Source organism: Drosophila innubila (assembly GCF_004354385.1).
Source record: "Drosophila innubila isolate TH190305 chromosome 3R unlocalized genomic scaffold, UK_Dinn_1.0 2_E_3R, whole genome shotgun sequence".
Classification (NCBI taxonomy): domain Eukaryota; kingdom Metazoa; phylum Arthropoda; class Insecta; order Diptera; family Drosophilidae; genus Drosophila; species Drosophila innubila.
Genome location: NW_022995380.1, coordinates 10944287 through 10969782, shown reverse-complemented (window position 1 = coordinate 10969782; position 25496 = coordinate 10944287). Strand labels below are relative to the sequence as shown.

Genomic DNA, 25496 nt, shown 5'->3' with positions numbered 1-25496 from the left:
GCCTCCTTTTAACTGAAATATTATACAAATATTATACAAAAAATTTGATATTTATTAAAGCAGGAATCCAAATCATTCTCTTCTCAGTAAATCACTTAGACTGCTCAATCTCTAAATAATTTGTTTAATATTTCTACATGCTATATATAGATTCAATGTCGTTATATATTCTTAACCTATTGAAAACTGATAAACTGGTCGAACAAAATTATACTTTCGACATACATATCTCAGGTTATCTATAATATTACAAACTTCGTTTTAACAGCTATCATGAATACAAAATTGGGTTGTTGATTTTGATAATACTTTTTCTTTATTAATATTTTCATTGGTTTTTTGTGTGTTTTATACATTTTTTGTTGTTGTTGTTTGATTTGTTGATTTTTGTTTTTGTTTAATATGTATATATATAATTATTTCCCGCATATCCTTATCGTGATACAACTCACCCGCAAATACAATACAATATGTGTGTGTAGGTTTGTATATGAGTAGATATACAATAATAAAAATATCTATACAATTAAGGATACAAAAGTGGTTAACTTTAAGCTTAAAGTATAAATTATGTCTTCCAGTAATTAATAGCAAGAGTTTGTTTCTTTTATAGATGGATAGTTAGATAGATAGATGGGAAGTTTAAAAGTACAAATCATAGAGTAAAGATAGTAATAGATTAACGTATATAGTACAGTTTGAAATCACTTTGAACTTAGACTAAGCAGCAAAAGCAGGTAATAAAAAAAAAAAACCAAAAGTTTCAGCATTAAAAACTCAATTAAACGCCAAATTAAAACCTCCATTTCTATGTCAAACATAAAAGTTAACAATTCGCAAAGCTCTTCGCTGTCTAAAGGCCATTTTCATAAATTAAATTTCTGATAGTTATCCCAATCGTAGCAAATTATAAAGCGCAGCGACTTTTGTCATTCTCTAATCATTTTTTTGAGCTCATAAAATGTATTCTCGCATATAAATGTATATAATTAATTTGTTTAATTATTTATTTCATTTTGTTGTTGTCCTGATGTATTGGTATTTACTCGTACTCGTATGTATATTAAGTATACGCATATTATATAAATTTGTGTGTCATGTATATCAAGATATATTTTTCTTGTCTGTATCTCTGATTAGCTAATGGAAATAACGCTTAAGTATGCCCGTGTGTGTGTGAGTGTTGTTGTTTTTTTTTTTGTATGTATATACATCAAAATATTTGTTTAATTGCAGTTTGTATAATTATAAAAAGGAAATTTAGCTACCTTCCGCTATTGCAGTTCGCATTTTGCAACTTAAATCAATCAAAAAATACTAGCACTTGCGACTGACCACTGGCCGTTATCATTTTTCTCATCTTCTTGATGTCTATATCTCTCTATCTCTTTCATTTTCTTTCGGTCTCTATCAGATGTGTCTACGTTTGCTGTTGGTATCACTTTATTTGGGCCAAGGCCAGCAACTAAGCAGAAGAGCCGCGCAAAGCCTTAAACTAGTTTTATACAATGTCTCATTGTTCTTTGTTAATATGTTTTGAGTTTTGGATTTTGATGTGGGATCTCGATGAATCGATTAATCGATTAATCTCTGACTATTGCCAATTGCTATAACTCCAATTCCATAATCCAGACTTAGCGCACTCGTGAAGTCGGTCTGCAATGAATTGAAATGGGAATTAATATTGAAATTAATAAAAGAAAGTTTCATTTGACACACTCACCTGGACGATGGGGTGACACTGTGACGTTTGGGAGTATTCGGTGCTGTTGCTGTGGCTCCACCTCGACTAGGAGTGCGTGCACGTCCGGATGTGGGCGTAGTTGTTGTTGTTGTGGGCGGGCCGGCAAGACTGTAACGTTTCGGTTGCACAATGCGACTGGGGGAACGAGTGCTGCACTTGCCACTGCTGGCTGCATCATGTGCGCTGCTGACTCTGCAGATTTGTGGGGAGGAGGAAAGATTAGCGGGCGAATTGGGATATTTAGTTTTGTCAGTCTTGGATGTGGCACGAGCCGAAGACGCAGAGGGAGAGGGATTCGTGGCACTTGGCCGAGGACTTCTGTCGAGGCCACATCGAACCAAAAACACATCATGCAAAATGATAAAGTTGAAAGTTGAAACCGAAAAGAAACCGAAAGTAGAATTTAGCAAACACATGTATTTCCAAAAAACCAGAATTTTAAATAATGAAAATCGATTAATCGATTAAAATTGCAGTTACTCACCTTCCTGCTGGATAGCTAACTGGCCGTGGAATACGCGACTTCTGCGCCGAGTTGGAGCTGCCCGAGTTGGACGTGGGCGTTGATCCTCCGCTTTTGGTTGCCTGCTCGCTGGCCAGATCCTTGAGCATGCTGGACTCCTTGCTCATGAGTTCCCATTGGATCTGCAGACGCTTGAAGCGATTACTCTCAATCTTTCGCTGCTCCTGGACGTCCAGAGTTTCGCGTCGTTGCAGCGCCGCAATGGAAATGTTTGGAGAGTTGGGCGGTGTCGAGAATCGCTTGGCATACTGCTGTTGCAGCTCCGATTCAGTTGCAGCCGCAGTCGCAGTCGCAGCCGCAGCCGCAACATCGTTAAATGACACCTTCTTCTGCTGGCTGAGCACACGGCTGACCTCCTTTTTCAATGCCGCCGCATCGTATTGCACCTGCTCACCGGAAGACTCGAGAATGGAGGCGATCTCGGCATAATACTTGAGCTCGGAACGTGGCAGCGAGGCGAGAAAGTTCTCAGCTCTGGCCCGCGCATCCAGATCCTTGCGAGAGAGTCGTTGCTTCACGGGCTGTGCCTGCGGCATATGCTCCTCCTCCTCAAAGACCTCGGCCAGCTCGTCCGTTGAGCCGAGCGCATAATTGTGAGGCGGCTCCGGCAAGCTGCGCCGCTTCTCCAGCTTCGACAGCTGCTGCGTCTGCTTCGCCTCGATCATGGAGTTGCGGTTGGAACGCAACTGCGTTGAGTTTGCTTTACGCAGAATGCTGCGCGGCATGGGATGAGCAGGAGTTTGGCCCACAGGCGGACGACTGTCGACAGCCGAGTCCATGCGCTGTTGCTCATACTGATAGACATACATTTGCTTGAGAGGATCAGCGTCCATTTCGGAATCGGTGAGCAGCGTTGATGAGCCACGATAGCCAGAGCTAGGCGGCTGACTAGATCCTGAGCTGGACGCCTCATCCAACTGGGTCTGCTGCAAGTTCTTGGCACAATCACACACATTCGGGCGATTTCGACGAATGGGCGGCGTCATACAGAACAGAGGACGTTGCGACAATTCCGCATCCAGCTGATCCGCAATCTGTCGCACCTCAGGAATGTGTTGCAACCGCCGACGATACTCCACGGGCAGCAGCGTCGCCAGGGAATGCCAGTCGGAGATGTGCTTATAGTCCAATGTCTTGAACATTTCATTCTCGTTGATGCTCTGGCTGCCGCGCTGCTTCTTCAGGGATCCCATGGAACTGTTGCCGGCATTATCCAGCGTCATCTTGTAGTTGAAGGGCGAGAAGATCACCTCGGTGCTGGTGTTGGTCTTCACAAAGCCCAGATCGGGCAGCGCATAGTTCGGATAGATGACATAGATGGGCGCTTCGCGTTGCTCGCCCAGATTGTGCAGCTTGGCCAGAAACGAGGGTGGCACACACTTGTACCTCTCGCTAAGGCTGCTTCTTGTGGTGCTCAGGGAACCGCAAGATGTCTGCATCGATCGCGTTATCATCTCAGAGTTGGAGGCACACGAAAGCGGACGACGTGACTTGCCTCCCATTGGGACTTGCGTTAGTTGCTCCGAGTTGCTTGCCTCCGATGAATGTTCGCTGCACTGCGTCGACATCTGAGTCTGTGTGTTCGCGGCAACCTGATAGAGCTGAGGATTGCGCAGAGGAACACTGCGACGTCGATGGGCCGGCGAATTGGTGGCCGTCAGAGATCCCGTCGAGCTGGAGCTGGCGCCATCCTCATAGAATACAGAATTGCATCGAGTGCGCAGCTGTCGCTTGGGTGTCGATGATGCCTCTGCACCCGCCTCCTCGTAGTTCTCCTCCTCGTCATGGCGACTCACAGCAGATCCCTTGCCCGAATCATTCATGCTCTTCTTTCGCAAACGCTTCTCCAAGGAGCTGCTGCTGCAACTCGAGCCGGCCGCATCACTGGAGGGCCAACAGCCCGAGGAGACATCCATGCTGGTTAGAGCACAGGCCTGAGCCTCGTCCTGGGCACAAGTGCTGCTGCTGCTGCTGCTCTTCTGCTTAATGAATAGCTTGACTAGATTGAAGGCGGCCGGATTGGAGTTGCCCGACGAGGCGGATCCAGAGATGTGCGCCTGCGAAGCCGCCGAGCAAAAGTTCTGGCTTGCTTGAGTCGAGGACAAGGCACAGCTACAACGATGTTTGTGCCGATGCGAATGATGATGATGATGTTGCTGATGTTGTTGCTGTTGCTGCTGGTGTTGCTGCTGTGGCGTCGGCGTGTTCATCGCCTCCTTGTGCTGCTCCGACTGTTGATCCGCCTGCAAACGCTCTGATATGGAAACACTGATCGAGATGGGCATCTGACACATGGGCAACAAGTTGCGGGAACGCGATGTGCACGACTCCATGGTGGATGTGCTAATGGCCTGCGATACATTCAATGGTCCCGACTGATCCTCTGCCTGCTCACTCCGATTACCCTCCACCTCCATCTCCAGTTGCTGCTGCTGCTGTTGCAGAGTTTCACTCAATGCAATTGCCCGTTGCAAATTCGGCAGACTGTTGCTCTTCCTCACGCTGCACTGCGGCATGTGGCGTGTTATGGTGATCGTTTCCGTGCCGTCGTTGTTGTTGTTGCCCGACGGATACCTGCAAGCGGACGGGACAAGGAAAAACGAGCGTCTTTACAACCGCAGACACATCGAGCGTTTTCACATTACAAATTTTGCTGGCGGAAATTTTCGAGGATTAATCTTTTGGCTGACAGCATTTGAAATGCAATTTTTTGCGGGTTTTCTCATAAAGTTAACCTCTATCCATAAATCCCTTTCTGCTCACTGATTGACTAACCACTTATGAAGTAAATATTTAAATGATATTTGTATTAACCAACTCTATAAGGGCAGGAAATTTGATTTAGGAAACTTTCTGCTATTAAAGCGATTTTTAAATATAGATTCAAATACGATAAAGCATTGGACGAAAAATATGTATTGAAAATAAATCCCATCGATCTTAAGCTCAGTTTCAGAACAAAATTTAAAAAGCTAAAAATCATTTTTATGAAAAAATTATGGACTTTAAAAATCTACCCAAATGGATACATTTATTATTTGAAATTTTCAGCTTTCTTTTTAATCAACCATAAGCTCATTAGCATAACATAAAATAATTAAAAAAGAATAAAATGGCAAAATTATTTTTATTAATATCTAAGATAAACCTCTTGGTTGAAGAACTGAAATTTCTAAAACTTTTCTTGAAAATAAAAAGCTAAGCTTGTCATCAATTTGATGTTGATAAATTTATAAACTTGTTCTGTTTTCTATTTATATTTTTTTTTGTAAAAACACTGGCAATGTCGGGTTAATCTAACTAACCAAGGCGATGGAAGAAAGAGGGAAACTCGTGATCAGTCTCTCTCATATGAGAAGGCAAATTTCAGTGTGTGCCAGATAAATGAAAGCTAATTGAACTAAATTGAAATGACCTCACTGATGCAGTCGCATCAAGCCGGAGGGCAGTGAAGGGTAAAGTAGGGGGTGTAGACATCCGCAATGCAAAGCTGAAATGCCAAAAAACAATCTCTCTCTTTCTCTCTCGCTCTCTCTCTCTGAAGGGTTGAGAGTGAGAGTGTGTGTGTGTGTGTGTGTGTGTTGGGACTTTACACTTACCGCTGCAATTGAGCTTTGTTTTGGGCCCTGTTGGGCGACTTGCAGAGCAGCTGAAAAGATTGGGCTGAACGTGACATGGATACCTCCAGGGCCTTGTTACGCATCACAATATCCTCCAGATTGCCGTGTAAATTGATGCAGTTCTGTTTGTTCTTCGCCGCGATCTCACATGGTTCCGCTTTAAGTTGGTGAATGCAATAATTGTTAAGAATTGAATTGAGTTAATTATAATAAAAATACTTACCGTAGAAACTGTCGTCGGAGTAGAGAACGCTGCCTTCAAAGGCAATTGTATAGTTATCCTTGTTGCAGGTGAGTATAATGTCGCCCTCGTCGGGATACGGATCCATGTCCAGGGAATCGACGGAGATGTGCGATTCCTTAACTGGGGAGAAGAGCAACTCTGATTTGCAGAAGGAGTTGTCAATGAGTTCATTGGTTGACGTTGTCGACGTCTGCGACATGTTGTGTTGCATGTTGTAAATCATATTGCTGTGTTGTAGTTGTTGCTGTTGCTGCTGCTGTTGTTGTTGCTGTTGCTGCTGTTGTTGCTGAAATATCAGCGAATGCTGTAGTCGACTGTTGACACCGCCGAGACTCTTGCAATAAGCTGGCAACTGCGACAACAACGAGTGTATGTCCTCAGTCCGGAAACTCTCCATATCCGCCTCAGCCAGGTTGGCATCCAAATTCATGGCCAAATCGTCATAATAAATGGAGCTGAGGACACTGCGTTGCAAGCCGCCGCAACAATCCCGATAGCCATAGTCCAGGAACCACTGATAATCGGAATTGTCGTGAGTAAAATCTTGCGATGAGGCCAGCGAACAGTTGAGATTGTTGCCACCACCATTGAGACCACCACCACCACCATTGACACCACCACCACAAAGCATACCACCTACCCCATGTTGCTGCTGCTGCTGGACAGGCTCATTGCTGCGACCGCCTGGCGTTGTTGCATTGCTGTTGTAATCGGATTCGGGTGTTGCCACCGTAGCCACATTTGTTGCCGCCATGTTGCCCCACACAAAGTTATTGTTGTCCGCCTCAACGTTGTCGTTGTTACGTAAAAAGCTATCCTCGTCAAGGAACAGACTATTGCTGTTGCTATTGATGCTGTTGATGCTGTTGATGTTGCTGACGCTGCTGATGTTGCTCACCTGCTCATTCAGGATGATGCTACGCAGGGCGTTGTTATAGCGATCCAAGTTGCTCAGCACAATGGCCACATTCTGTTTGAGACTCTCTTCGCTCAGTTCCTCGGAGGCGGCAACATTGGCATCCTCCTCATCCCGCTGTTGTTGCACTTGTTGCAGCTGTTGCTGCTGGCAAAATTGCAAATGTTGCTGCTGCAACAGGCGATCGTTCAGCTGCTGTTGCTGATAACGCTTTCCAGCGTTTGTTGCCGTTGTTGCATGTGCGGCGGCAACTGCGAACAACGAATTGTTGGGACTATTGAGGGGTTTTCTGTAATGAAGCGGGGACTGAGGGGCCGACCCGGGGCCGCTGACGCTGGCCAAAACCGTGTTGTATGCAGCCGTGTTGCCGTTGTATTTCTTACCACCACCGACTGGCAACAGTTGCTGCTGTTGCTGTTGATGTTGCTGTTGCTGTTGATGTTGCTGCTGTTGGGCTAAGCTTAAAAGCAGATGGGGATGCGATGTGGGGTTACTTTTCTTATATGGCCTATGAGTTACGGGTGAGCTTTGTTGCGGTTTAGTTTGTGATGTAAATTGATTTTCGATATGGCTTATGCTAATGTGGTTGCTGTTGTTATTGTTGCTGTTGCTGCTACTGATGTTGTTGATGTTGTTGTTGTCGTTATTTGTTGAGAATTCTGTCATGCCACGTCGAAGTTTTAATCCTGCAAATAGTAAATTGAAAATTAAATTAGATTTCATAAGTTAATTTTTAAAATTCAATTGATCTTAATATGAAGCTTCTTTTGCTGTTTTTTGATTTTTTCTCCTTAGGATAAATATAATGATTAAAATTATGTTTCAGATTAATAGCTTGGTTTTTGCATTGCTTAATAATTTAAACTTGTTTTTTAATAAGCCCAGCCATCTGAAGTCAATTACCTCATCAGTTGGGACAGTCAGTCAACTTGCCACAATTCCAATAAAATTACATATATGCCTTGAGCCTAATACGCATTAGCGTGCCGCGCATTTTCCAGCAATAAATGTGACAGTTTCTTCAGTTTTTGTGGAGCATGAAATGTTTCAATTAACTTTTATGATGTCGGAGCAGGAGAACTGGCACTAAAGTAGCACACATTATACCTGAAGCAGGCCCAAGGCTATTGGCATTATTTTTATACCCGCGAGATTTTTACGACTCAGACCACGAGGAGACGCAGGCCTGGCACGGCCTATCAGCCCATAAAAGCCTCAGTCTGAACAACTTTCTGGTATTTCTTATAGTTTTACTGCTGCTTTGTGACATTGCAACATTGCGTTGCACATGCAACTGACTTAGCTGCCCATTAAAGGTTAAAGTTAAAGCAGTCACGGGCATATGCCGTGTCAAGAGTCGGTTACTTTCCCCAAATGCAGCAATTACTTGTAAAATAAACAAATTTTGACTGAAAATGGTGCAGTGCCATCGACTACTCGGCTGTCCAAATTTTCTTTGACAGCGAGTCTCTATCTGTCGAGAATTTATAATTAACTTTCAGTGTAAACAAAAATTGTGTGGGGAACAGCGAAAAAGTTCTTCAACTGTCTTATATGAAATGTTTCACAAATTTAGATAGTAGAAGGCACCCTTTTAACATGTATTTTGAAGCAATACATATTCAGATGAGTTGAAATTAATTTTGATTTATTTTCGCGTTATTTAAATATTTTTTTTTTTATTTTTTATGGATGATTTATTTTTCTGTTGCTTTTAGATTCATATGCATAACTAAACTAAACATGTCGGATTACTATTGCACATTATTGTTTAAAAACAAGAAACTATCAATCAAAATTTATCAAGCTTTGATTAAATTAAATCGAAATAGAAAAATTATCTATGACAACTAAAGTACAAACAGCAAAACCTATTAAACTGATTAGATTTATTTTTAGAATGATATCTGTTTTACATTATACCTTTAAGATTTGTCTGCTTTTGCAATCAAAATAAAATGCTGAACAAAGATACACTTGGGTGTGCTCGTGATGTAAATAAGGTATTATAAATACATACTTGATTACAGTGCATAAACATAAGTACGATTGTGAGTATATGACAGGAAAGTTAAGTTAACGAGTTTAGTTTTTTGATAAGCTCATTTGGGTTTCATTACGATCTATTATGAGTTTGATTCAAAATGTTTGGAAAGTGGAGCTTAACAAGAGATAATATTGGCTAAGCTCTTTGAGAGAACAAATATTTAAAACGACAAAAACAATTAACAAAATTAAAGTTTACTTTACACTTAAGGCTAAAAACGAAAGACGAAAGTCAAAATACTTTAAACTACCTTGAGTCAGATTTGGGACAACTCTGTTGTTGTTATTGTTATTATTGATGTTGCTTTTGTTGCGTTGGTTGTTGTTGTTCAAATAATCATTGTCATTGTTGTTATTGACATTGGCAACATATTGTTGCTGTTGTTGTTGCAAGCGCTGTTGCATTAAATACTGTTGATTGCAGGTCAATCCAGACGATGTTGTTGTTGTTGTTATGGGCGGAACCACGCCCTGTTCGCGAAGTTGCTGCTGCAGGCGGCGTCGCTGCAACAACTGCTGTTGCAGCAATTGCAACTGTTGCTGCTGCATATGCTGATAGTAACGTATCTGCTGCAGTTGCTCTGGTGTCAAGCCAATGTTGCTGTGGTGATGTTGTTGCTGATGTTGCTGCTGCTGTGGTGCATAATAATTCTCTTTGGAGGAGCTACTGCTATCGCAACCACTGCTGGTGCTGCTGCTGTTGCTGGTGGCAGCAACATGTTGCCAACAAATCGTGTTGTTGCCGTTGCCATCGATGTTGCAGTTGCTGTTGCGGGGGCAATCAACACCAGCATTGGCGCAGGCCGTGCAGCGTTGCCGTCGTTGCACTTTGGAAATGTCTACGTATCTCATGATGAATGCTAGTAAAAGCAACAACATTGAGTTGCAAGTGCGACCATCAAATGTTGCTGCAACAAATGTTGCCGGCTTCTGTTGCTGTCACTGTTGCTGCTATTGTTATTTTAGGCCCGTTGACTGTTTGGACCAACGCAGTCTTAAGGCTGCTGCTGGAAACTTCTTTTTTTTTTTAATTTTGTTCTTGTTGTTGTTTCACTTGTTGCCAAGTTCCCGTCGTTTTCCGGACAATTGTTATTTATAATTTTTGGTATTGTCTTGTTTTTTAAGAGTTAAACTCTATCGATCGTTTCCACATTTTATTTTAGTTGCCGATCGCTTCTCTTTACACTGCACTTTTCATTTTGATTTCTTTGTAAAATGTTCTATTTTTAAATATTGTTTTGCTTTTATGCGTAAGTTTTCTTTCTCAGTTGCCTGTGTGTGTACAGTCACAATGTTAAGTTTTATAAATACATATACCAGATGCATATGTATTTATATTTTGTTTTCTCTTTCATGTTCCAGCAAGAAAACATATTAAACTTATTTATGAGTTCGCTGCAGTCCCTGGAGATGTTTTCATAGGCTAAACACAAATTTTCAATCATTTTTGGGACTTTTTATTGGAGCTTCTCAGGTTTGAACCGAAACTAAGGGTCAGAATATATATGGGAAGCTTTAGATATATATTTTTTGTGCAAAAGAAAACTTAATTCTGAAAGTTTTTATTCAGCAAAAATTATGGTAATGGTAATTTTTTATAAAAATTTTGTATTTTAAGATTTTTTACTTCAGATATCGATTCTAATTTTAAGAATTTTGGCGTTTTTAACAGTACACCTTAGCGTGTCTCCATTGCAACTGATAGGAGGCGCTTTGTTTGGGACAGTAGCCTACTTTTCAGTTGCATAAATTAGACGAATACTGCCGGAAAAAGGAAATGTAAATTAGTTGCAGTTGCAGTTGTTTTTCGCCTTGTGGAAACCTTGACAACGTTGCTGCAACAACAACAGAAGCGGTTTTAGCCAATTGCTAAGTCTCTGGGACTGGCTAAAATTAAACTAAAATACTTTGGCTAAGTTCATTATTAAGCTGACAGGCCCCGTCGTGTGATAAATTGTCACAATATTTGGCTTTGCAATTGAAATGTATTTAGAGCATTTGCAGAACGTATGAATGCTATATGAGTATAGATGTGAATAAAGACGAGTATACTCAATGTCGGCATCACCAGGTGTTTGGCATTTTTGATGTGTGACATCAGCATGAATATATATAATAATATGTATACTATAATATTAGTTTATATATATTTAGAAGCTGTAGACTTGCGTGTGCTTTGGGGTTGAATTCAAGGAAAAGAACTTGGCATTAAGGCACGTCTGTGCCACAGACACTCCCCATAATTGCCACACAAAGGAAGCAGCGAAAGTTCCGTTAAGACAAGGAAAATAAACGGAATATCGAGTAGAATTCTGAGGACTTAACCGAGCGCAAACGCAAGACTGCTTGCAACAAGGACCTGCGAATGTGCCTCATTATGTGTGTGGCAACAGCAACAACACCAGCAGCAAAATGGCTGCCGTTGGCCAAAAAGAGTGTGTGGCAAGTGTGAGGTTAAGCTAAATGGCAGTCTGCCAAGAGCAACGCAATAAATACGGAGAAAGAAAGAGACAGAGAGTGAGAGAGAGAGAGAAGGGGGAATGGACAACGAAAACAACTTGAAGCATCTTTGCACTCAATCGATAAATTCAATGGCTGCCACAGCGAGTTGCAAGTTATCATGAACAGGCGAAACGCTCTGCAAACTGAACTGTACTCATTTGGCATTCATATTGCACCTTGGCTGGAAATAGATGTGGCACGGATTACGTCTCAAGGTACGCTTGCAACACACACACACGCACACCGGCTGTTGGCAATTAAAATTGTGTGTATGTTGCCACATGTTCCACGTGAAGTTCAATCACATTTTGAACTTTTTATTTTGGACCAAAGTGTATGCTGTGTGACGCACAGTGTGGCAGGCAACGTGAGGCATGTGCATCGTGTGGCATGTGCATTGAGTTGCAGAACTTTCAGTTACTTTTTGGCTGACGTCAGGCCTCGAAATTGGAAGCTCTATAGAATACAATTTGTGGCATGCTGCGTTTTAGTTCAACGCACTTGTTGGCCTACATTGCAGTTGCAACTCTCTCCCATCCCTACCCCCTCTCTCTCACTCTCTCTCTCGCTCGCTCGTTCTCACTCTATTACTCGCTGGTTCGCTCTCTTTCTTGTAATGCTGCCAAACGACAGACACAATTAAATAAGCGAGCTAGAAAATGTATGCATCGATGCAAGTAGAAGTACAAAAGTATCTACAGCAGCAGCTACAAATTGCAGATGCAGTTGCAGTTTCACTAGTTGTCGTTGTTGTTGTTGTTGTTTTGCATCCATTTTGTAGCGATTGCAATTACGAAACCTTTTCAATGCGGAAGTCATCTTAAAACAAATGTCTTTTTCTATGCAACGATAGAAATGTCGAAAGCAAATTGCAATCGCAGCTTATCAAAGTATTATTTACTTGATAAGATAAGCTAAAGCACCCCCGTCATCTAGTGAAATGGCACGAGTTTATAGAAATATTTTGATAATGATAGTAAATTTAGTACATAGCTCGAGTGATCTCATTTCCGACTGCAGCACAACTCACAACAAATTTGAAATTTTCAACATTTTCTTTTGATTAACTTCAACATACAGTGAACAGTTTGTAATCAGAGAGAAGTTCGTCAACCGGCGACAGCGTTGAGATAAGGGGTTAAAGTGGCCTTTGTTAACACGGAGTGAGGCACAGTGGCAATTGGATGAGGGGCAGACAGACACACAACAACGACACTCGGCGACAGTGCGTCACTTTTTAGCATGCCAATTGAAGAAGTATTGTATCTTGCGAATAATAACAGACTCCGGCATGGCGAGATATTCGCCTACACACACGCACACACACACACACTTTAGATATTGCGTTTATATTCCTTAATTAACAGCACAACGCACATTCCTTGAGGGTTGCGAATATCTCAAAAGTTTCAGCTAAAGCTACAAATGTATCTGCAACTGTATATATGTATTTTTGTGAAAGAGCACACACTGCACATACTATTATAAAAATCGGGTTTCAAAGCGTACACGACGCGTCGCACATTTTCACGGTAGCACAAGCCCAAGGAGACTGAAATGATGAAAAATAATGCGAGCGAGCGACGACTACAAAATGCGACGACCGCTGCGACGATGTGAGGCAATCTCTCCCAGCTGCCCGTGTATAGTGTGTGTGAGTGTGTGCGAGTGTGTGTGCTTGGGGCGCCTCCCAGTGAAAAAGGCAAACGAAAAGAGCCGAAGCGATGGAGAGTCACAACTGAACTGCGTTGCGAGTGGAGCGCATTCGATTTGATTATACAATGTGCAACAGAATTAACCCCAAATACTATACAAATTTCGTTCTCTTTGCATTTGCAGGCAAAGAAAGAAGGGCCTAACATACAGCTAGTCAAGTAATTGTGCTCATAGATTCAGTTTCTAGGCTGCTTTCTTATTTTATCATATGTAGTAAAGTTAATACAAAATAATAATCATATACATTGAATTTAAATATTTTAAAACTTAAAAACAAATATAAGAATTTGTATTTTGTCAAAGCACTTAATTTATACACAGTATATTTATAGTATAGATTGTACACATGTTAAAATAGCAATGCTCGATTAGAGTGGAATATGATTAAAACAGCAGATTTAAATTTATGCCCCCCAACTAATGAGGCAAACGATAAACCATTTGTTCAAGTGGCAAACCGAACCCTCATTGAGGTCAGAGAGGCAGACAGAAAGAGAGGGAAAAAACAAGAGATTGTGTGTGCGATAGAGAGAGAAGGAAAGTCGGGGGTGTATTGAGTGCAGTCAGTGGCTTCCGGCAGGATATGCTCTCATGTAACATATTGTAACGTGCACATGTAAGATCGTGATCTGATAATGCGCATGTGCGCGTGCCATGACTCAATAAACATCTGCAGCTCAGACACTTGGGGCACTAGGGGCAAAGTGGGTGCAAGTGCCTCATTAATGATGGCAAGCAAACCCAAGACAGACTTTTTCCAATAAAACAATTACAAATGCGCATAAATTGTAAAAGAAACTCAATAAGGGCACAATATTATGGCAGACACGAACTCGTACTCGTACTCGTAATCGTACTCAATGTTGTACGTCAATGGTAAATAAATAAACAACCAGACCCTCTCGCGGCATTATCAGTGAGTCTACTTAAGTAATTCAAATAAAAACAACAAAATGCTCAAAGAGCATAACATTTCTATTGAAACGTTGAGAGAGCAACAACTTGTTTACAAAGATACATGCTGAAGCGTAAAAGTATCTCTCAAATACAACTACAGTATCAAATCAAAATATATTCAGACAAATACTATAATTTTCGCCTTCAAGCAATAACAATAACAATGACATGCTGAAAGAGCATACACTTAAAATAATTTCAGAGAGCAACTATTTGATAACTTAGAAAATTTCTCACAGATACAGCAACAACGTATCACAATACATGAATACAAAAATACTTAAATATTAAAATAAGTTTTGTCGGAGAACAATATTATGTTTACATAGATAGCAGAAGTATCACGAATACTTAACTTTAGTGTTTTCCCTTTTCTTTCTTCAAAGCATAAAAATAAAAAGCATTTCAAGAGATAACAAACAAAAGTATCTTACAGATACAGCATTGTTTTTACTCTGCCTTTTGGCATCTCTTTTTCCATCGTTCGGAAACAACAACTGAGGGCGGCTGCAGCGTAGACACTGGGCGGGCCCCCAGGGTGAGGTCACTTTCATAATCCATAAATTGATATATATATGAATGTAAATTATAGATATACACGGGCACAACAGCCAGAAAATAACGAGAGCTGACAGCTTATTTACATTAATAATTGAAAAACATCTGAAGGCAACGAGTAACAATATAGCGAGTAATAAACTAGTGAAAAATTGCAATGCATGCTTTTAGGTGCTGCTCGAAAATCATTTAGAAAATCGCAACTGGATTCCAATCTGTAAATTTAGTTACATTAATATAAGTTTAACTTAATGTCGAATATACTAAAAGTGAATTAAAAAACTAGAAGATACGCAGCAATTTCAACATGTGAGCGCTTACTGTAGTGAGACACATTTATCGACTTGGCGCCATATTTATAATCGAGTTTTGTTTTCCCCAATTGCATGAGTCATCGGTTGCATTTCAAAGTCATCTCTGGCAAGTTCAATTTCATTTCCCTATCGCCTTCTGCTATTTTGCGACAGAACGAAGTCAAATTATCGCAGAAATTTTCTCGACCACCCTCGGCTTCTGTTGCAAAGCGGAGGTTTGTTTGTGGCCTCCTACTTGCCACTGTTTTTAATTGCCTCGCACAAAAATAAATTGCTGAAGTAAACAAAAGCGGCAAGCGGAGACCGTGCAACGTCAGCCACCGCATTCGGTTGTGTTTGCGGTGGGTCAAAGATTTCACAAATCCCCAGGAGGAAATGCCGCAAGTACAGAAATACTTACAATTGCGTTTCCTTGCGTAATTTGAACAACGGAATGTATTATACTATGTTTAAAAAAGACTTTTTTTAAACATTTTTAAATTTAATTCTAAGTTTATTTTAAAAATATTTTCAGCAATTCGCTTAAAATTTTGTTAAAGTGGCTAGAAATCATATGAAGTTGAAACTGACCCGATAGACATTAAATTTATATATAACTTTTACGTTGAATGTCGACGGTATCAAGTTACCGTCGCCAGATAGATGATAAATGAGCTAATGCGTTTTGCTCTTAAATATTTTTATGGTGACAGGCGCACTTGAGAAACATTTAATGACATATTTAATATCGTAACGGATCGTAATGATGTCAGCGACCAAGAGAAATGAATTCCTCTATCCCACTCTCCCACATGATGTATTTGGCGATCGAACGAAAGGGTGATCTGCCCCAGCAGACAGCGCCACATGTGGCAACAAGCTAATTAAGGGCGTGTTGTTAAATCGATGTCTCTGTTTACTGAAGAGCATATTTACAACTCTTGAAAGCAAGTAATCAATTTCTTTACCAAATTACGCCTTCGATAGCGGCAACAGCTGCCACGCCTCAATTAAACCAAAACTGATAGTTTATACTTTTGTATATACATATATATTTGTACTTGTCAGTTGGAGGTCGGCGACTGTGGCAAATGTTGCAACATCGCCTGACATATTCCTGCTGGCAGTCAGGGACTGCCACATGTCGCAGTCCAGCAACAATATGTCACTTGTCAACTTGCATATTGTCGACACCGTATCGAACTGACACCAAGTATGCCCCACATGCCACATGCCAGAGAAAATACCAAACATATTTCACATGAAGAAATTGCGCAAAGTTTTTTCTCTCTCGCATCAAAGTGAAAGTCATTTGCCATCCGCCGACAACTGAAAAGTGCGTAATAACCGGGTACTTAAGAGTATGCACAATGTACGTACGGGTAGCCATACTCATACTCGTAAAGTCGTCAATGCGGAATAGTCTACCCGGTCCATAAGATAAACCTAATCAATCCAACACGCTGCGGGACCAATGCAAAGGGAGGGACGGAAGGCGACGGAGCGACTCAACAACATGACAGGCAACAAACCCATCTGGCAACACATGTCTGCAACTGCAACATCGATTGTCATTTAGCGACAAATATGCATATACATATGCACACTGCGAGAAAAGCAGCAGCATAACTGAACGCAGATTTAAAATTAATACAATTAAAAATTTGTTTAAACATATACGATTTTAAAACTTGACGTATTTTAAGAAATGTAATTTATCATTTTTACTGAAAATACCCTGGCAATGGAATTCGTAAAAAACTTTTAAAAGTCTAAGTTAATTATTTGTATTCTTCAAAAAAAATAAAATAAAACAATTTTCTTATACTATGAACCAGTATGTATCTATCATTCATATATTTTTTCTCAGTGTACAACAACTAATTGGTAGGCATTTCCAATGACTTTTCGAATCACACATAAAAACATAACAAAACTACAAAATATTTCAACAGATTTTCGACTAGTTTTTTCCTACATCTTTTTTAATTTTCACGTCGAATTTGTCATGGGAGATCATGGGAAATAAAAAAAAATTCATTCAAATACATGCAACTGCGATAGCTTATGTCAATTTCAATTGTGGCGAAATAAGTCTAATTTAATTTATTTAAATTTGCCTTACGAGAGAGTCGCAAATTTTATAGTATAATCGTGGAGCACGTAATTGTTCAGTTAACTGTGCAATATGCTAATAATTCTAACTGAACTTACGATATTTTGTTGCACCACAATTTGTTGTTGTTTAAGTTGTTGATAAGAATTTCAATAATAATTATACACACTGTTGAAATGTTCGATGATGCGACTTAATGCGGTTTCTATTGAGTGTGGTTTGCATACGAGATCTATAAGCTATAATTTGATGCTTGATGTGGCATTATCACGATTCCCTATACAGGCGATAAGCTCGTGATCAATGACTCATTAGTCACTCAAGCTGGGGAAACAACTTTGGACAGACGGAATGGACCACCCAAGAAGATACACGTAGCACCTTCAGCACCTTTGACACCTGTAAATAATTCTATTTAAATGTAAAACCTGTCAATTGCTTAGTAATTAGTGTTATTAAGTGGATTATTGTCAAGCTGCCTGAACGGAGAAAAATTCCACGAAACGTTTATTAACTGTGCGGCGGAGAGACAGGCCCCCATAGCAATAATACTAGACCTAGTGCAAAACAATAGATACGATGATACATTGATCTTTTAGAATAGTTTATTGCATAATTATGGTCGTATGGTGATTAGCTTAAAATAACAAATTGGTTTGAATTAATTGGAATTATGATTTGCAAATTAAAAACTTTAAACTTAAACCTTATGCAAAGGATAATTAAAGACTCCATCTATGCAGCGCAATCGCGGGATTGATAAAACAATATATAGCCAGTTTCCGATGATTTGTGAATGTCCGAGGTAAGACCATAAAAGTCTTCAATGGTCGAGGCCTCGATCTTATCGACCATATCGTCATCGAAGAGCAGCCAGAGTCCGTGACTCTTCACAATGCTAATGTAGTGACCACGATTTGGTCCCGATCCGCAATGAATAACCACGGCAGTCAGATCGTAGAGTCGATCCGGATTGACGGCATCGTCGGAGGTGTTGAATAGCCGCAGTTCAAGCGGAAAGACGACACGATGTGACACCTTGATGTGTCGATTAAATTGCTCCATATACTTGAATCGCTTCAGATGCAACGCCAAGATCATGGGCAGCTTCTTGACCCGCATTCGTTTCTGTGCCTCCTGGTAGCTGCAACAATTGTCACACTTAAACTTGTTGTCCGAGCAAAGCGTCTCCGTGTTGCTAAAGCAGCGCAAGCAATGAGTTATGGACGTATTCTGATCCACATCCACTTGTAGATCGAAGAAATTCTCGTCCTTGCTGCTCACCGTCTCACAGTTGAGGCAACGGGTCTCCGACGTGAGAATACCCTGGAAAATCTCGTGCACCCAAGTGGGCTGCGTGTTAGCCCCATTGGTCTGGGTTATGGGCGTGGTCGTTGCCGTAAGACTGCCATTACCATCGAGGACACTTGTGGTGGCACTCAAGGAACCCGTCGAGTTGCTGCAGTTTCCGTTGGTTGCCGTCGAATTGGAAGTTGAGGTCGATGTTGAATTCGAGGAGTTGGAAGTCGAGTTTGACTTCGTGGTGGTAGCGTTGCTGTTGCTGTTGGTGTTGGTGATATTAGTGGTGCTATTATTCGAGGCAGCAGTTGCACCGCCACCATTCGCCGTCTTCCCTGTGCCGCCCGTGTTGCGCTCGGCCAAAATGATCTCGTTGATGTGATTAATCAGAAAATTGAGAAACTCATGGGCATCCTGCTGCATATAGTTGTCGAACTCCTCCTTCTCCTTGCGCAATCGCGTTATGAACTTCTTTGGCGCAATCGAGCCAACCTTCTTCTTCTGCGTGGCAATGCTATAAAAGAGATCGGCAAGGCACGAGAGCAGCGTCTCTTTTGGCCTTTTATTCTTCGCCTTATACTCGAGTACCTTCTCGCGAAAGGGCTTGCAGAAGTAGAGGGCCTGCAGCACCGAGTTGCTATAGCAAGTATTTCCAAAGTTAACCAGCCCGAAATAATGCTCATTGGGCGGAAACAGATCGGAGCCAATTTCGCGCTCCAGCTGCGAGACGTTGGCGCCCATGGTAGCTACAGGGGCTACCGCGGCACAGCGGTACAGAAAACCCCACACCGTGTATTGTTTTAGGCAGAGTTGTGGTAGTAGTAGTGGTAGTAGGCTTGGTAGTTCTACGAGTTACGGAGTTACGACTCAATCAACAATTATCATACGGCGAGCCCTTAGCTCTTATCTTGTTTTCTTTGAATTTTCGTATTTTTCTACAGAGATTTCTGAATTTTTGGCTTGGCAGATGCGTAAAACACTTTTCTATTTGTCTGAAAATAAATAATTTTGAAGAGGGGATACACGTGAGTTTCTTTCGCATAACACAAACGACAAAATCAAAAAATATTCTAATGTTTACATTACTTTCATTGTGTGTGTATATGGCGACATTAAAAACTAAGCAATAAATTAAAATATAACTAAAAAAATCATTTTTTTCGAAAGTAATTCCTCAATTTTATCCCCTCTCCATTATATTTTCAAACCATTTCCAAAGTGTTTCACATTCTCCAAAAACCCTGGCGCACAATATCATATCATATCAATGTCTGTGAGGGTATATGCTTTTTATGAACACTTTTTTAAGGACACTAATAGCAAATTGTTTAAAAATTAATCATTGCTTTTATAATTTTTAAAAATATTACACAAAATTTTTAAACTTAATTTAATAAAAATATGTTAAATTTCTTGATGATAAATATTTCAATTCATTCGAACTTCAATTAATCACAAAACAATAGCTACTGCAGTAGTTTGTGCAAAGATCATGCAAGAATATTAATGTCAAAAGCTTACGACGCGTTGATGCTCTTTAATATAATCATGAAGAATTGTTAAATTTTTGGTTTTAATATATGTATGTGCAAGTTTTAAAAATACAACTTTTACAATTTACCAATAGTATTTATATAGGTTAGGGATCGGATGGACACTGAATTTTGTATTACCATTCCCCAATTTTTAAGAAAATCCCAGAAATATGATACTTAATCAAAAACCTTAAAAATTTTAACAGCCAAATATCAGATGGACTTTATAGGTCTCTTTCTGTCTTTTCCACTTAATTTTCCCATCTAATGGACAGATTGAGATGAATCATAACTAAATAGTTACTAACGTCATTAAAATCGATCAATTTTGAATGTGTAATTAGACTATTGACCATAAATAAGTGATGTTGACTCAATGGGCTAAATATAGTGATAATATTATAGTTGTAAATGGCTCGATTCGGTGACTTTTCTGAAATTACTGCTACAAGTGCGCTGGGAAAACTCCGAACAGCTACAACGCCCCACTGACGTGCGCTTGTCGTGTGCCAATGTTATTGCACTCGACTCTCGGCGAGAGTACAAAAGCGAGCCCGAGTTGTTATCGAGACTTAGAAATCATTTGCAAGCCAAGAGAACTAAAGCAAAGCGGAAAAACTTGTGAAAAGTAAGCCCCACAAGGGATAAGCAACACCAATTTAAAATATTTTTGAATTTTAAATTCAAGAATCTCAAAAGCATCAAGAAGAACCCCAAGGACTACTTAGGGATTTATCAATTACTATTCAATAATTTCCAGCCAGTTTATCGAATACACCAAGTTGGAGTACCTTCTTCTACCTTCTGCTACTAAATACCTTTACGCTGAACAGCAGAACGGAGCTCGTCTCAATCTTAATGCAAGCCAACGATATCCAGTGGAGCCAGTGAATCGCCTTTCGGCAAAACTGCTAAAAATTCTAGCATAATCATAAGAAAACTCACAAGGACCAATTATGTCAGATTGCTTCTGCTAATCCAAAGATTAACTTTTAGTCTTAATATTACAACTGTATAATCTAATTAGAATTAATTCAATAGCTTTAACAATCGATTTTGATGGCTGATCAAATAACCAATATCCAAAATAAAACCAATTTAATTTTTTAAATTAAAAACCTTCTTTATTTGTGATGGATCTGATATCACTACCTGATGAATGAGATAGTAGTACCTTTTTATGCAAACTATTGTTTCGACTGTGGAAAATTTCCTGCTGAATCCAAAAAATATCAATCAGGTATTATGGGTTGGTGCTCATAATTACATGTTGAATGTCCCCAACATGTTGCAAATTTCACAGTAGAAATATGTGAGAAACTTTGAATATAATTAAAATGAGATCTGACAACAACAAAATGTTCCGAAAATACGCAATTCAGACCCTTGATTGCTTAAAAATATTGCGATGATCTTCAAAGTAAAAGTCTAGTAAATTTAATATATGTAACGAATATTAATCTTATGAAAGTAGCATATTTTCGGTATTGTAGTAAATCAAAATAAGAAAAAGTCGAACTCACAATATAGCTTAGGTTAAATTTCATTTTGTCTTGAAATTAATATTTCAATATCGATCAATAAATTACTAAAAATAAAAATAAGTAGACTTTTCCCAAAACCCATACTATTAGTCTGCTCTCAGGTAAGTTGATTATAGTTGAAAGCAATTATAATTGGAGCAATGGGTAATTCCCCGAATTGCTAACTAAGTTGAGCTGAGTATAAAACAACCAGCGATGTTGGATTAGTAAACAGTACGTCCGTAAAAATGCAATCGATCGTAAGTATTGGATTGTGAAATCAACTATGAAGCAGATATTAACAAAAGTTATTTTATTTCAACAGATTATCTTCGCCGTTCTTTTGGGATTGTTGTCCTTAGAGGCAAAGCCTTTCAGTATTACAAATGACAATCAAGGAAACAATATCACAATGACACCTCTATCAGTTGATCTTAGAAAAGATCAATCCACGACAATGCCGCCGAAACTATCTATGCAATCTGAGGAATACGATGCGCTTAAAAAGACACATCTTCAAAAGGAAGCCAAAATTGAACGTAACCAAACCGTTCCAGTTTTATTAAGCAGCGAGTTCCCCACGATTGGTAATCATACAAAATCGACGAAGGATATGAATGATACTGAAGTCCTTCCAACTGCAATCTCGACAAGATTAAGCGCCACACTTCTAAAAGTACTTACACTTCTTGGTTAAGTTTGTACTTATTACTGTAAATGAGATTAAAGATTTAATAAAATATAAAGTACAAAATTCCGCACAACTACAACGCCCCACTGACGTGCGCTTGTCGTGTGCCAATGTTAATGCACTCGACGAGAGTATTAAAGACTTTTTCTGAATTTGGACTTTACATACATCAAGAATTCATATAGAATGATTTCATTGCAGAAACTATAGTTATTTAAATCTAGAATTCGCCAGTGAATCCATAAGGAAACATAGAATATAATTTCATAAAGCTTCTTTACATGTGATGGATCTGATATCACTACCTGATGAATGAAATAGTAGTACCTATTTATGCAAATGATTATTTTTTGACTGTGGAAAATATCCTGCTAAATGCAAAAAAAAACAATATTCAGGCATTATGGTTTTGGGTTAAAAATTACATGCTGAATGTCGTTAATAAGCTGCAATTTTAATTAAGATCTAAAAATATCAATATGTACAGAAATAATAAAGTAGTAGACTCAGTTCCTTGACTGCCGAAAAATATTGCTCGGCTCTTCAAAGAAAAAGTATAGTAAATTTAAATACTACGAATACTAATATTATGTAAGGAACATATTTTTGGTATTTTAATAAATTGAAATAAGGAAATTTGCAATCCACAAAATAGCTTCAGTTAAATCTAATTTTGTCTTGAAATTAATATTTCAATGTCATTCCATAAATTACATAAAATAAAAATATGTGGACTTTTCCCATAACCCAAACTATAAGTCTGCTCTCAGATAACTCGTTTATAGTTGAAAGCAATTACAATAATCACACTTGGATCAATGGGTAATTTCTCGCATTGCTAACTAAGCTGAGTTGAGTATAAAACAACCAGCGATCTTGGATTAGTAAACAGTACGTCAGTAAAAATGCAATCGATCGTAAGTATTGGATTGTGAAATCAACTATGAAGCAGATATTAACAAAAGATATTTTATTTCAACAGATTATCTTCGCCGTTCTTTTGGGATTGTTGTCCTTAGAGGCAAAGCCTTTAAGTATTACAAATGACAATCAAGGAAACAATATCACAATGACACCTCTATCAGTTGATCTTAGAAAAGATCGATCCACGACCATGCCGCCGAAACTATCTATGCAATCTGAGGAATATGATGCGCTTAAAAAGACACATCTTCAAAAGGAAACCAATATTGAGCATAACCAAACCATTCCAGTATTATTAGGCAACGAGTTCCCTACAATTGGTAATCATACAAAATCGACGAAGGATATGAATGATACTGAAGTCCTTCCAACTGCAATCGGGACAAGATTAAGCGCCAGACTTCTTCAAGTACTTACACGTAAGGGTTAACTTTTGTACTTTTTACTGTAAATGAAATGAAATGTTAAATGATTATAAAGTACATTCCCTTAGAGATCTAAGGGGACTCACTAGTTGCAAATATATTTATTTAATTGAATTCAGATCGGAATCCATTAGAGATATCAAATTATAATTGTTGTTTTTGAATAAATATTGTTTATTTTTAAGGGGTTTTAACATTCTGTGAAAAGTTTTCCAAAATTACCACTGAAATGAAAATTCCCCACAGATAATTCTACGATAATCAAATTGGCAATTACTGGCAATCATCATTGCCACAGACAGAATGCAATTATGAATTAAAACTCAATATCAATATTTTAATAGAGCTCGAAACACGTTTATACGTTGAGCACATGAAATAAATGTTGTCGAATCGTTCATTCAATACTCTCAGATACGTTCTGAAGTGGGAATTCGAAGTTCTCAATTGCATTAATGTCTTGAGACCGGTTAAACTCGTTTCCCCGTGTGCAGCATTCACATAAGGAATCGCCACAGTAAAAATCGTATCTTATAAATAAACTTACATTGTTGGAAGTTCTCATGCATTCAACAGTGCATTCAGAGAACTCGAACTAGAATGGTCAGAGCTATCACAGTAAGTATTCTCTACAGAAATGCGAAACAAGTTGTCAATTGATCGTCAATACGATTTTTACCTTGCAGTATCTGTGCTTCTTCTTAGTAATTTGGATTTCAATCGGTTACAATCATGCCGCCACCAGGGTATACTATCAATTCACGTAAGTTTTTTAAAACAATACAAAAAGAACTGATAACTGATTGAAAATAAATTTTAGTATTCTACAAAATTCAAAGATTCGCAATGAAACGGACACACTGTGCAATAAAACGCAGGTGGAAACCGAAGAAGTCATTACAGGCTTGAGAACCTCGGATTTTCAATCATCCAACAATGAAAGCGACTCCTCCGGAAAAACTGACTTCCTGGAGCATGCTGAATTTACGCACGATGAGAATGGATATCACGTCACATATAATGTCAGCTTTGACACTCGACTTGGATCTACAACCCTTAAAATTCTCACGGGTTAAACAAGTATTAATTAAGCAGTTGCATTAGATATAACCTAAGAGGAAACGCAAATCCTTTGACAGATCATACAAATTGTATTATGGAACTCAGTTGTGTAATTCACCTAAAGACCAAATAATGTGTATTCTTCTTATATATATATTTATTATATTCAGTATGAAGTATTTAGTTTATTAATTATTAATATTTGGAGTTGAATCATTGCTAAGCTGGATATGCAGAAATGTCTGATAGAAGATCAAAGATTTTTGAAACTGATTTGACAATAGGTATACCAATTATTTTTACCCTCAATCAATCAGCACAAACAGCTTTAAACATAATTTATATTTATTTTGATATTTAGAAAAAAAAAAAAAAAAGATCATTGATAGGTCCTTACCGTGCGCGAAGTTTCCTTTGTTGCCTTATTGTTTGATAGACTTTCTGAGAAAAGGAATAACTTCACAATTGCAGCTATTTCTAGTCAACACTTTCACGGCACTTGAGAAAAGCAATCAGAGTTTACTTTAATCAAAACGCCAGCAATTCAAAGTGTTGTAGAAATTTAGGGAAAGGTTTTCCTGTAATGAAAAAGAGGAAATTCAAATAAGGGAATTAGTAATTATACAAATGGAACAAACAACTTAAGTGAGGAAAACACAAATTCTAATTAGGTAGACATACATAAGCCCTCATCTATACGAAACGCGTCCAACCTTGGACGCCGCTAAAGAGCTGAAATAGAGAGAGGACTGAGTAAGATCGCGAGAGATAGAGATAGAGAACTGGCGTGCAATGCTACCTT

At 39.1% G+C, this 25496-nt stretch overlaps 5 protein-coding genes across 10 annotated transcripts; 3 read left to right on the top strand and 2 right to left on the bottom strand.

The window, feature by feature from the left end:
* Window positions 1-1189: 1189 nt before the first annotated feature.
* LOC117790423 (probable serine/threonine-protein kinase DDB_G0282963) lies at window positions 1190-25230 on the bottom strand. 6 transcript variants are annotated; one of them, XM_034629874.1, is made up of 9 exons: window positions 13072-13227; window positions 11740-11743; window positions 9345-10365; window positions 6772-7733; window positions 6111-6645; window positions 5867-6044; window positions 2229-4874; window positions 1724-2062; window positions 1190-1656 (listed from the first exon to the last, which is right to left on the bottom strand). In XM_034629874.1, exons 3-9 carry the CDS (start codon window positions 9970-9972, stop codon window positions 1635-1637), a joined length of 5310 nt encoding a protein of 1769 aa, XP_034485765.1. In that variant the 5' UTR covers window positions 9973-10365; window positions 11740-11743; window positions 13072-13227; the 3' UTR covers window positions 1190-1634. The 6 variants fall into 6 exon arrangements, with proteins under 6 accessions (XP_034485765.1, XP_034485762.1, XP_034485766.1 ...); XM_034629871.1 differs by having other exon boundaries at window positions 6111-7733; XM_034629875.1 differs by having other exon boundaries at window positions 1724-1936; window positions 6111-7733.
* LOC117790427 (ubiquitin carboxyl-terminal hydrolase 46) lies at window positions 17896-25229 on the bottom strand. The gene is made up of 2 exons (XM_034629881.1): window positions 25092-25229; window positions 17896-19526 (listed from the first exon to the last, which is right to left on the bottom strand). The coding sequence occupies exon 2, from the start codon at window positions 19273-19275 to the stop codon at window positions 17971-17973; it is 1305 nt and encodes a 434-aa protein (XP_034485772.1). The 5' UTR covers window positions 19276-19526; window positions 25092-25229; the 3' UTR covers window positions 17896-17970.
* On the top strand, window positions 21840-22356 carry LOC117790430. The gene is made up of 2 exons (XM_034629883.1): window positions 21840-21852; window positions 21918-22356. The coding sequence occupies exons 1-2, from the start codon at window positions 21841-21843 to the stop codon at window positions 22287-22289; spliced, it is 384 nt and encodes a 127-aa protein (XP_034485774.1). The 5' UTR covers window position 21840; the 3' UTR covers window positions 22290-22356.
* LOC117790429 lies at window positions 23166-23776 on the top strand. The gene is made up of 2 exons (XM_034629882.1): window positions 23166-23200; window positions 23266-23776. Exons 1-2 carry the CDS (start codon window positions 23189-23191, stop codon window positions 23635-23637), a joined length of 384 nt encoding a protein of 127 aa, XP_034485773.1. The 5' UTR covers window positions 23166-23188; the 3' UTR covers window positions 23638-23776.
* On the top strand, window positions 24202-24873 carry LOC117790431. The gene is made up of 3 exons (XM_034629884.1): window positions 24202-24250; window positions 24319-24395; window positions 24453-24873. Exons 1-3 carry the CDS (start codon window positions 24233-24235, stop codon window positions 24706-24708), a joined length of 351 nt encoding a protein of 116 aa, XP_034485775.1. The 5' UTR covers window positions 24202-24232; the 3' UTR covers window positions 24709-24873.
* Window positions 25231-25496: the final 266 nt, after the last annotated feature.